Genomic DNA, 12,052 nt, shown 5'->3' with positions numbered 1-12,052 from the left:
CCTTGGAGGGCTGACAATGCCTCCAAATATAGCCTTTGTACCCTCCCCTTTGAACCAGGGAAGTTATTTGGCAGGGAGCTTGCGGATTCTAAGGGGAAGAATTTCCCCCAACTCTCCGGTGGCAAAAGACCTTCCTTTCAGGGATGTGGCTTTTCCAGATGAGGCTAGAGACGTCCAGGGCTCCAGGCCAGAGGGGGAGGTCGTGGTGCCTCCCGGGACCAGAAGCGGTCATCTTTCTGACTGTCCGACCCCCCTCCCCCAACCCCTGCTGTTATAGGCAGCTGCCTCTCCCATCATGTGGCCGCTTGGCTTCATCATATTCAGGACCCCTGGGTCATACAGCTAATCCAGGAGGGAAACAGGATAAGCTTCATCTCGCGCCCTGTAGAAAAATTTGTAACAACTCGCCCTTTTCAAGGCACAAGACAACTTCATCTAGAAGATTCCGTTCAGGAGTATGTGGACAAAGCTGCACTAGAACCAGTTCCCCGTGCAGAACATGGCCAAGGCGTCTACTCTCCGGTCTTCCTAGTTCCGAAGTCATCAGGGGGATGGCGCATTATCATCGATCTCAGATACTTGAATCAATTTATCCACAAGGTACGGTTTTGCATGGAAACCATCAGGTCAGTTCTACCCTTCCTGCATCCCAGAGATCATTTCGTCACCCTGGACCTAAGGGATGCATATCTCCAAGTACCTATTTTTCCTGCGCACAGAAAGTTTCTAAGAATTGCTGTACACCTAAACGGAAGAATGTCGCATTTCCAGTTTATGGCTCTTCCATTCGGCATATCCTCAGCCCCCCACACCTTCACCAAGGTAGTGGCTCCAGTCGCAGCCGCCCTGCACCTCGAAGGGATCTTTATAGTCCAGTATCTGGACGACTGGCTCCTGAAAGCCCGGTCAAAGGAGGTCCTAGCCACACAGTTAAAAACTACTGTGGCATTATTAAACTAGCTGGGCTGGCTAATAAACTGGCAGAAGTCAGTGGTGGTTCCATCAACCCGGATCCAGTTCCTGGGATTCATCCTGGACTCTCTCAATATGACGATCTCCCTACCCTCTCCTCGCAAGGATAAGATTGGTTGAGCGGCTCATCACCTGTCCATCACCCGGAAGGTTACTATCAGGACGGCCATGAAAGTCCTGGGTCTTATGTCCGCCACCATCAAAGCAGTTCCATGGGCCCTGTGGCACATGCGCCCGTTACAAAGCGAGATCTTGAGAGTCAGGAACCACAGTCCTTCAGGACTACAGAAGCCTATCCAGTTATCCATCAGTACCCGTCGATCACTGGTTTGGTGGTCTCATCTCAAAGACGGAAAGTCCACGGTTCAGACCTCCTGGACCCTGTTGACTACAGATGCCTCCCTCACAGGATGGGGAATGCATCTGGGGGAGACCCCTGCATAAGGCACATGGAATCGCCTGGAGAGAACGCGCTCATCCAATTGGCGCGAGCTTACAGCAGTTCACCGAGCACTTCTGGCGTTTTCAACCCACCTGCAGAGACAAGCTGTGAAGATAAGGATGGACAACTTAACAGCAGTCCATTATATCAACAAGCAAAGGGGAACCAGATCCCCCTCTCTCCTGCAGGTAACCAACCTGATTTTTGCCTGGGCAGAAGAAAATCTATCCCAGTTGTCGGCAGTTCACATCTGAGGGCATTTTACCATTCTAGCAGATCAGCTCAGCAGAGGCCTAGTGACATCAGGCGAATGGTCCCTGGATCCGGACATCTTTCATCGTCTCACCGAGATGTGGGGTCTCCCTGAGGTGGATCTGATGGCCACCCAATACAACGCCAAAGTAGAAAGGTTTTGCTCCCTGTACAAGGAAGACAACCCTTTGGCGGTGGATGCCCTGTCAATGCCTTGGAGGTTCAGACTGGCTTACGTCTTTCCTCCCATTCCGATGATTCCAAAGGTATTGGCGAAACTCAGGCAGGACCAGACCTCGGCTATAGTGATCATGCCGTTCTGGCCAAAAAGGGCATTTACCCACCTCATTCTAATGAGTCGAGGGACCTACTGGAGGCTTCCATCAGTCCACAACCTGGTAACTCTAAACAAACAGCTCTGCCAGGACCTGGACAGGTTCAACCTCACTGCCTGGAGGTTAACCGCGCCGTCTGAGAGGATTGTCCCAGGGAGTGCTAAGGACTTTAGCACATTCAAGAGCGGAATCAACTAACTGGAGCTACCAGAGGATCGCCCGGATATTCCGAAACTGGTGCGCGGATAACCAGCGCGACTTGGAGAGGGATTCTGTTTTGGAGTTCCTTCAAAATGGTCTAGAGAGGCGGCTAGCACCAGCCACCCTGAAGGTTCAAGTTTCAGCTCTGTCCGCACTCCTGGAGACTTGGCTATCACAGGATCCTCTAATCAAGCAATTCCTGAGAGGGGCCGCTAGGCTACGCCCCCAGGTACAGCCTCTAGTCCCTAAGTGGGACCTGGCTGCGGTTCTACAGGGGCTCTGCTCCCCCCCTTCGAACCCTTATCTGAAGTGGATTGGAAATACCTGTCGTACAAGGTTACCTTCCTATTGGCAATAACCTCTGCTAAAAGGGTTGGAGAACTACAGGACTTAGCGGCCTCAGAACCCTTTATAACCTTCTTCCCAGACAGGGTACAACTAAGGTTCATCCTGGGATTCTTGCCAAAGGTACCTACCCTACCCTACCTACCTAGGTAATCTCCTTACCGGCCTTTTTTCCCTCTCCCACTTCAGAGTGAGAAGAGAAGATGCACAAGCTGGACTTGGTCAGAACACTGCGTATTTACCTGGATCGCACAGCCTCCTTTCGAAGGTCAGAAAATCTGATGATAAATGTGTTTGGCCACAATAGAGATGTCAAAGCATCTAAAGTCACCCTGTCAAGATGGATCAGGGAAACCATCAACTGCTCTCTACGTTCTCAAGACCTTCCGGTACCAGAGTTTGTCCGTGCCCACACCACCAGAGCAGTGGCGATGTCCTGGGCAGAAAGGCGTTGCCTTTCCCTGGAACAGATATGTGCCGCTGCCTCCTGGAGTTCGCAGCTAACCTTCGCCAGGCACTATAGACTGGACTGGCATTCGGTGGATTCCACAGCGTTTGGACACTCTGTCTTGGCATCAGCCTGCCAGGATCACCCACCCTAGGGTAAAAGCCTATACTTGCTAAATCCTCAGTTGTGCTGCTGGTTGGGCGTAGGGGGAATGGAAGATTATGAAAGATAATCTGTTTTCCCATAGCCCAAACAGCAGCACAAGGCTCCCTCCCAATTGTTTGTCATTGTAATTTCGTATTTATACATTATACTTTTGTACTAACACAGGGGGGAGGAGGTCTTACAGCCTCTTATAGGGGTTAGGGGCAGGAATACCCCAGTTGTGCTGCTGTTTGGGCTAAGGGAAAACAGATTATCTTTCATAATCTTCCATTATTTCCCTGTACACCTGAAAACACCGTGTGCTTGACATTTACATTGCAGAAAATTGCCAAGCACATGACTAGACCAGCAGGGGCAGTACAAGCATGAAGTTTCAGAGCTGAGTTTGTTATTGGAAAAACTCACAAAGATATGAAAAGTTCTCTTTTGAGGTTTGGCAAACTACGTCCTGCTTAGTAAAATTTGTACCTCCGGGATTATTTGTATAGATATTAATATCTGCCGTCATTTTCCATCTCTCCTTGTATTTGCACATTATAATATCAGCGGCCAGTTGTCAGCTCAGCAGTGTCCAGTGTAAGCTTCTATGAGAACAGCTCACTGAACTGATAGAACAATGGATGTCTCTTCATCTCCAACCATACAATACCAAGTTCTGGTGGTGGCAGCAGGACTTACCTTCCTGGCTGGATTTCTGATCAATGTGTTTATTGTAGCTGTGACCATCTGTGAGTGGAAGAAAGGAAGACCGGTGTCCAAGACCGACCAAGTCATCACCTCCCTCGGGATCACCAGGATGATATTCCAGGGTGCATGCCTGCTGCTTATCATTATATATACTTATGTTCCTGGCATGAATATCTTGTTCTATTTGTGTGTTGGGTTTCTTCAGTTTATTTCTGTCTACTCCAACATCTGGTTGTCCACTTTGCTCTCTGTTGTCTTCTGTTTGCAGATCTTCACCTTGCACAATGTCTTCTTCTTAAGGCTGAAGACCTTTGTGTTACAGAGAGTCTCCCACCTGATCATGGCTGTACTGGTGGTGTCCATCATTTACACTTTCTGTAATAGTTTCATGCAGCTGATGACAATAGTTTTTTCAACAATGTCTCAAAACTCAATCCAAGAGATATACGATGATGTTGTTTATGGCCTCCGGATTTCTGCGCTCATATTTTTGTTCAATGCACCCTTCCTCATTTACATTATTTCCTCAGTCCTGCTCATCTTCTATCTTTACCATCACATAAGACGAATGAAATCCCAAAGCAATGGAACAAGTCGTCTGGATACTTACTATAAGACCATCAAGTTCACCGGATTCTCACTTTTTTGCTCCACTGTATTTATTATTTTTGCACAAGCCTCCAAGTACTGTTTTTATGTATTTGGATTTTTGGGCTATTACTTTTTTTGGCAGATTTTTCCAACCCTCCATTCCATGTATCTGATCTATGTGACAGTGAAACTGCGGAGTCAGGTCTCCAATATGGTTCTCCTGATGAAGACAAAATGTTGTTACCCCAAAGCTCCGGAGGAGACAGAGACCCGATTATAAGGAATGAAAGATAAATAGGGTTGAGCGATCATGTTTGGAAAAGATCGGATTCCGATCGGTGATCAAGACAATTTCATGATCGTGATTAGAATTCCGAACACGATCTTTTTAGGTGGGATCGAGATCGGTGATTATTTCCCACAATGCTTTGCTACTGCCCAAGCATTTTGGGAAAAGCGTACAATGTTAGGGCTCGTTCACACGGCGTAACGTCCCGCGAGATTTGGCACGTGTACGCAGCGTGACCCTTTGCGTGCCGTACACGCTCCCATTCATTTGCGGCCGTGAATAAATGCACGGCCGCAAACTAGCGCGGCGCATACGCTCCCCGCTCCCATTGAAATGAATGGGAGCGTGTGCGGCACGCAAAGGGTCACGCGGCGTACACGTTCCAAATCTCGTGGGACGTTACGCCGTGTAAATGAGCCTTTAGCCTTCACACTGAGTATTGTATACTCAGTGCGAAGGCTCCGCTGTGCTTCCATAGGAATGAATGGAAGCAGACGGCACACAGCCTTAACCCCCTACATGCCGGCTGTGTCCATTCATTCAAATGGGAGACTAGCTATCATCTCTAGTAGCTAATTACCTGCAGAGATGTTTGGTCCGTTGCCCGGTGTTCTCGTTCTTCTTTACCTCGCTGCGCCCGCCTCCCAGGTTAGTGTTAAAGAGCTAGAAAGAAGGCGGGGCTTGTGGCTTAGGAGAGTGTGGGTGGGTACAGGGTGGGGAGACATGACGTCTCCCCTCCCAGTACCCGCCCACACTCTCCTAACATGGGAGGCAGGGACAGTGAGGCGAAGAAGAACGAGAACACCGGGCACCGGAGCAGCCATCTCTGCAGGTAAGTGGACACCAGGGGGGACTAAGTAGCCAGAGGATTAATAAAAAATCTTCTGGCTACTTAGTGATTAAAAAAAAATCACTACACAGCGTGGATTCTAACAATTAAAGCATTCAGTTGTTAGATTCCATGCTGTGTAGTGAATAGGATTGTTTTTAAAATCCGATCTCCGGTTAGTAAAAAAACCCATTGACTTGCATTGGGATCGGAACTGGGATCGAGATCGGGTTCGAATGAAAAATGATCGGAAATCGGATTTCAAAATCAATCCTGAAAAGTCAAGATCGGCTCAACCTTAAATATAAATCTTCTCATCAAGGGAAATGAAGCAGAAATGTAATAACATAATGAAGTTAGACTAGATTGTATTTCTGTTTGGTTTGTATCTGGGTAGGAAAGAAAGTCGTTACATTAGGATAGAAGTATATTGTGGGGCTGAGCTAGAACTGTCCAGAATTTTGGAATCAGAAAATTTAAGATATTCCTGTTCTTGGGACAATTAGTTCTGGAATGGTGTTTCACAACTATTTCAGGTGAAGAACCCCCTATGGAGAAGTAGGGATCACTTATAAATGTTAAAGAAATAAGGCTCTATTTGAAGCTTCTGTAAACAGTCATGTAATAGACCCCTCAGTGCCCCCACATGTAATATATCGGCCAATAATACAATAACCACCAGATGTAATGTGATGACCCCCACAATTCCCCACATATAATATAATAGCCTCTACATTGTCCCTGTGTAATATATTGTCCTCCGAGTGCTGGACTATAATATATTGGACACTACACTGCTCCTCATGTCATATAATGGCTTTCACAGTGTCCATGCACTGCCTCCAGAGTAATGGCATCTGCAGTGCCCCCACATAATACGACAACCCCCCACATACAGTATAATGGCCCCCACATTGTCTTCACATATAATAACCTTTCATTGGTACATTGTGGAAGCGATCACTGAGTTAGATGTTCAAAGTAGTTTCATAATCTGTAACAAATGTACAAAAATAAAGTCCAGAAATTTCCTGCACAAAACTGCTTTAACACTGTTTTATAAGTCCATTCCCTATGAGACCTTGTACTACGGGGATCCTTATGGGAAGTTATTTCTGGGACAATGTCCATGGCTTGGATCCTCTGAGCGGTGCTGGTTCTTTCCCAAGGAGTCAGTGTAGATTGTTCTAAATTCTGCTCCATCACAATACAAATCAGCATGACCTTGGTTTTATTAGTTGGGTCAGTACCGCTCACAGTCACTGGATTACTTCCATTCCTTATAGTGCCTCTATATGCCCCCTATGTGCCACTCATGTCCTCATCCTGTACTGCATGCTCCCATAGGGTTTATACATGCTGTCATACTGTTAGATGGAAAACATAGGAAAGTGTCATCATTACTCTGCAGACCTGAAAACCCATCTGCTTGGCCATTGTATTCCAGAAAGTTGTGCATGCACATGACTAGACCAGCAGGGGGCAGTACATGTATGTAGTAACTGAGATTGTTATTGGAAAAACTCATGATGATAGAAAAAATGTTTCTTGTAAAGTTTTACATAGAAGACGTCTCTACTTTGTATGCATGTAAATATCTGCAGGGTTTTTCCATCTCTCCTTGTATTTGTACATTACAATATCAGCCGCCAGTTGTCAGCTCAGCAGTGTCTGGTGTAAGCTTCTATGAGAACAGCTCACTGAACTGATAGAGCAATGGATGTCTCTTCATCTCCAACCATACAATACCAAGTTCTGGTGGTGGCAGCAGGACTTACCTTCCTGGCTGGATTTCTTATCAATGTGTTTATTGTAGCTGTGACCATCTGTGAGTGGAAGAAAGGAAGACCGGTGTCCAAGACCGACCAAGTCATCACCTCCCTCGGGATCATCAGGATGATATTCCAGGGTGTATGTCTGCTGAAAGTCCTTTTATATACTTACTTTGACATACAGAGTATCTTGTTTATGTGTATTGAGTTTCTTGAACATACTTCTGCCTACTCCAACATCTGGTTGTCCACTTTGCTCTCTGTTGTCTTCTGTTTGCAGATCTTCACCTTGCACAATGTCTTCTTCTTAAGGCTGAAGACCTTTGTGTTACAGAGAGTCTCCCAGCTGATCATGGCTATACTGGTGGTGTCCGTCATCTACACTTTTGTAAATATTTGCATGATAATGGTAGTTTATATAACAGTCTCTCACAACTCAACACAAGAGATATTTGGTAAGAATCATCCCAGTTTTTTGTTTTCATCATTGATATTTTTGTCCTTTGGACCCTTCTTCATTTACTTTATTTCATCAGTCCTGCTCATCTTCTATCTTTACCATCACATGAGTCGAATGAAATCTACAAGCAATGGAACAAGTCGTCTGGATACTTACTACAAGACCATCAAGTTCCTCGGATTCTCACTTTTTTGTTCCATTTTATTTAATATTTCTGCACAAGCTTTCCCATACTTTTATGATGCATTTGGCTTGTTGGGAATTTATCTTTTTTGGCAGATTTTTCCAACCCTCCATTCCATGTATCTGATCTATGTGACAGTGAAACTGCGGAGTCAGGTCTCCAATATGGTTCTCCGGATGAAGACAAAATGTTGTTACCCCAAAGCTCCGGAGGAGACAGAGACCCGATTATAAGGAATGGAATATAAATCTTCTCATCAAGGGAAATGAAACAGAAATGTAATAAGATAATGAAGTTAGACTAGATTGTATTTCTGTTTGGTTTGTATCTGGGTAGGAAAGAAAGTAGTTACATTAGGATAGAAGTATATTGTGGGGCTGAGATACTTACTCTACACCAGGGGTGCCCAATACGTCGATCGCACTGGCTGTATGGGTCGATCACGGGATGCAGCCAGGGATCCCCGGTGGCTGCTTCTTTACAGCGCAGGCTGAGAGTCATCTATGGACACTGGCAGGCGGGGCATCAAAATAATTTTGGAAGGAATCAGACAATTCTCATTCCTTGGACAATTCGTCCTACAATGGAGTTGCTCAACCTTTTGAAGTGATGTATAACCAAATGAGAAAACGTCCAAACCGAATACTCCCAAAGTAGCGACCACTTACAAATGTTTTTAATATGTTAGGGGCACAAGACCCCTGACGTATGTTGAAGTAGGTCTAATTTAAATATTCAGGCCTGGAGAAGTCACTCCATCATCAGGCCTGGAGAAGTCTCACACACACACACACACACACACACACACACACACACACACACACACACACACACACACACACACACACACACATCGTAGTGTATTAAGTGAGTTCTGATTTATTGTTACAGAGAGGTAGTTTTTATACAATACAGACAAGAGCAGGTTGGACTATAACAAAACATAACATAGTTGGCATAACATGATTGGATGTGGAATGGTAACATAATCCTAGCCTGGGACCATTGGCTAAAGCCTTCTGTAATCTCCATCTCATTATTACTATCCAAACTGGGATGGACTTTCTCATGAAACAAAGCCTAGCTGCATGGCAAGAGAGATAATGATCACATGCTGATCAGACCACTCTAGCCTTTGGGGCTAACAATCAATAGCCTATAGACATCCTGTGTTTACATCCTCCTTGAAGACAATTAGTTAGATAAGGATTCATTAACATTCCATCTTCTTATAACCTAAAGAAGGGATTCTCTTCTTTGATCTTTTGTTTAAAGTCTCAATAGTACAAAGCTCATAGCGTCTCCATGTTAATTAGTCTAACCAATTCCTTTATGAGACAAAACTACTTATCTCTCACTGGAAGGACAAGTAATCTCAAACCCCACTTCATGTAATTTATCATATATAATTTCCAAAGATATTGTTGGCCCCCCACAATTATATGGCGTTATTTGAAGCCTCAGTCAACAGCTGTGTAATGACCCCCTCAGCGCCCCCACATCTAATATAATGGCCCCCTTAGTTTTTATATATGTGATACAATGGCACCGTCAGTGCTCCTCCTTGTTATATTGTTGCCCACACACTCAGTAGAATGACCCCTTCTTTGCCCCATGTGTAAATATAATGACCCAACTCTCACTGGCACATTAACTATTACATAACCAGTATAAAGGGGATCCTGATGCTGTTACTATGTGTGATGTGTTGTGTCTGGGAGTGTCCCAGTCCTTTGTATTTCTCTACTTCTTATAGTCACATATAAGGACTTGTTTTTCTTGGCTTCAATAAAGTCTTACCTTGGTTGACCTTGAGTCTTTGTGATGTTATTGTGCAACATTTCAGTGTCTGAACAGGAACAATACCTTTCCAGTACCAGTTATCGAGCTCTCTGCTACACTTATAAACCATAAGAGCTCTACAAGTAGCAGACACCAGGCCTTGTCATAGTCTCTAGTCCTGCACACTGTGGTCTAGATGTCCATTGCTCTGATCCATAAGACTGGTGTGGGTGACGCAGAAGAGGAATATAAATTAAAGGAAGAGAACCTGTTAGTGTCATCGGGCTGCCAGGAGCAGAACCTTGTTGAACCTGTCCCGATGGGAGGACATCAGCCTATATGTCTGCGTAGGTTGACTTCCTCTCTACACTGCAATACAAGTAGTGAGGCATCTATATGTTTCGTCAAACGCCCCTTTTTTGAGGTTTGACAGGTGCCACGCCCCATCCACGCCCTTTCTGCCCATTTCACACGCCCAGTTATGCCCCTTTTCTTTGTGTACGGACAGGTTTCCCCGCCCAACTATGCCCCGAGCCGGCCTACATGGGTGTGTCTGGACAAGCCCCTTTTCACCCCTCCCTTCAGAATGCACGCATTACTGAGGCTGAGGAATGCAGTGTGATCAAGAATGTTAATTTGATACAGGTTTGATAAGGTTTTTATATCTAGATGTGATGGTATAGGCTTATTGAATGAGAATGATATTGACCGTGTTCAAGAATGTTAATTTGATACGGCCCTGAGAATGTGCGACGCTTTTATAGAAAGGTGTGTTGTTATAGCTTGCTGGAATAAGAATGATAAGAATTCCTCTCTCCTACAGTTTATAAGGAGTATACAGAGACAAGGATCGGTACGTCTTATATAGTTTAGCCGACTCACTAGAGACTGATTGAATTAGAATGATGATGTCAATGTATTTGTTAGTTATTAGGTTGTATACGGATTAAACACAGTAAAACAGGCAATGTTTCAATAACTTTATTCAACAAATCCGAGTTACATTATATAATAACATCTACAGGCTGCATAAAGACTCCATAAGGCTCCATAAGAGTCCAAAAATATAGCGACATCACGATACAATACAATTAACACCCAGCGTGAACCGCGTTTACGCGAATCATCCGTATTAACGATGTACGCCGCCGGTCTTTGTAGCACACGTTTGTCCGGTAGAAAGTCACAGGGGAATACGCCGGCAAATATACAATTCATATACGGGTCAGATTTAGCGATAATTGTAAGTTGTAGACTATTCATTTCTGAAAATGACGGGGTTTGTTTAATCAAAAATCGCATACGATCCTCTCTGCGATTGCTAATTTCCACAATACTTGTATGAATAGAATAAACTATCATATTCACCGTGTGGGGTGTTGGCACTGCAAAGTGGAACTCCGCTCTAAGATTTCCTGTTTTAATGAGTGAAAAATGTCCGCCTGGTTCTTGATCCGGTGACAAATCAAATGCAAAAAATATATAGCCGTTTATAAATTCATCTCTGTCTATGGCTAAACCACTATCACTTCTCTGCTTGCCTGAAATATGGAGAAGGGCCGCGTACTCCCTGACGGCAGAATCCGTTTCAAAATCCGGTTGAAACGGTCTTGCGGGAATCTGCTCACCGTCCAGGTAAAGCGACGCTTGATTCACATTATAGTGGTGGAAGCTTCACAGATTGCGGCTATATGATCCGCTAAAGGCCTCATTTTCAACAAAACCTAGTATCACCGTTTTAGGCACGTGTCCCAGAAACAGGTTTTCTTGGTTCGTAAGACGCGTACCTGCGGGTATACTATAAACTTTGAGGCACGCCCTAGCGATCGGATACTTCGCCGTTGCCGATAGAAGGGCCTGGCGGAGGAGACGGAGACCCGATTATAAGGAATGGAATATAAATCTTCTCATCAAGGGAAATGAAACAGAAATGTAATAACATAATGAAGTTAGACTAGATTGTATTTCTGTTTGGTTTGTATCTGGGTAGGAAAGAAAGTAGTTACATTAGGATAGAAGTATATTGTGGGGCTGAGCTAGAACTGGCCAGAATTTTGGAATCAGAAAATTCAAGATATTCCCATTCTTGAGCCAAGTCGTCTTATAGCGGTGTTTTACAACCCTTTCAAGTTAAGTGTCCACTAGTTGCAAAATATCCCAACCCCGAAAGTAGTGATCACTTATAAATATTAACACAATAAGGCTCCATATGAAGTCTCAATCAACAGTTATGTAATGATCCCCCCAGTGCCCCATATGTAATATAATGGTCCCCTCCATTCCTCTGCATGTAGTAAA

The 12,052-nt window shown here is 44.7% G+C and overlaps 1 protein-coding gene across 1 annotated transcript; it reads left to right on the top strand.

The window, feature by feature from the left end:
* Positions 1–3,776: 3,776 nt before the first annotated feature.
* Positions 3,777–4,718, top strand: LOC142198615 (taste receptor type 2 member 140-like). The gene has a single exon (XM_075269644.1). It carries the CDS (start codon positions 3,777–3,779, stop codon positions 4,716–4,718), a length of 942 nt encoding a protein of 313 aa, XP_075125745.1.
* The last annotated feature ends 7,334 nt before the right edge of the window (positions 4,719–12,052 follow it).

Source organism: Leptodactylus fuscus, chromosome 3 (assembly GCF_031893055.1).
Source record: "Leptodactylus fuscus isolate aLepFus1 chromosome 3, aLepFus1.hap2, whole genome shotgun sequence".
Classification (NCBI taxonomy): Eukaryota; Metazoa; Chordata; class Amphibia; order Anura; family Leptodactylidae; genus Leptodactylus; species Leptodactylus fuscus.
Note: the sequence above shows the minus strand (reverse complement) of the source record. Positions and strands in the feature narration are given on the sequence as shown.

Bases quoted from the DNA above. Each gene is read 5' to 3' on its own strand.
- LOC142198615 (XM_075269644.1), top strand. From the start codon at position 3,777: ATGGATGTCTCTTCATCTCCAACCATACAATACCAAGTTCTGGTGGTG.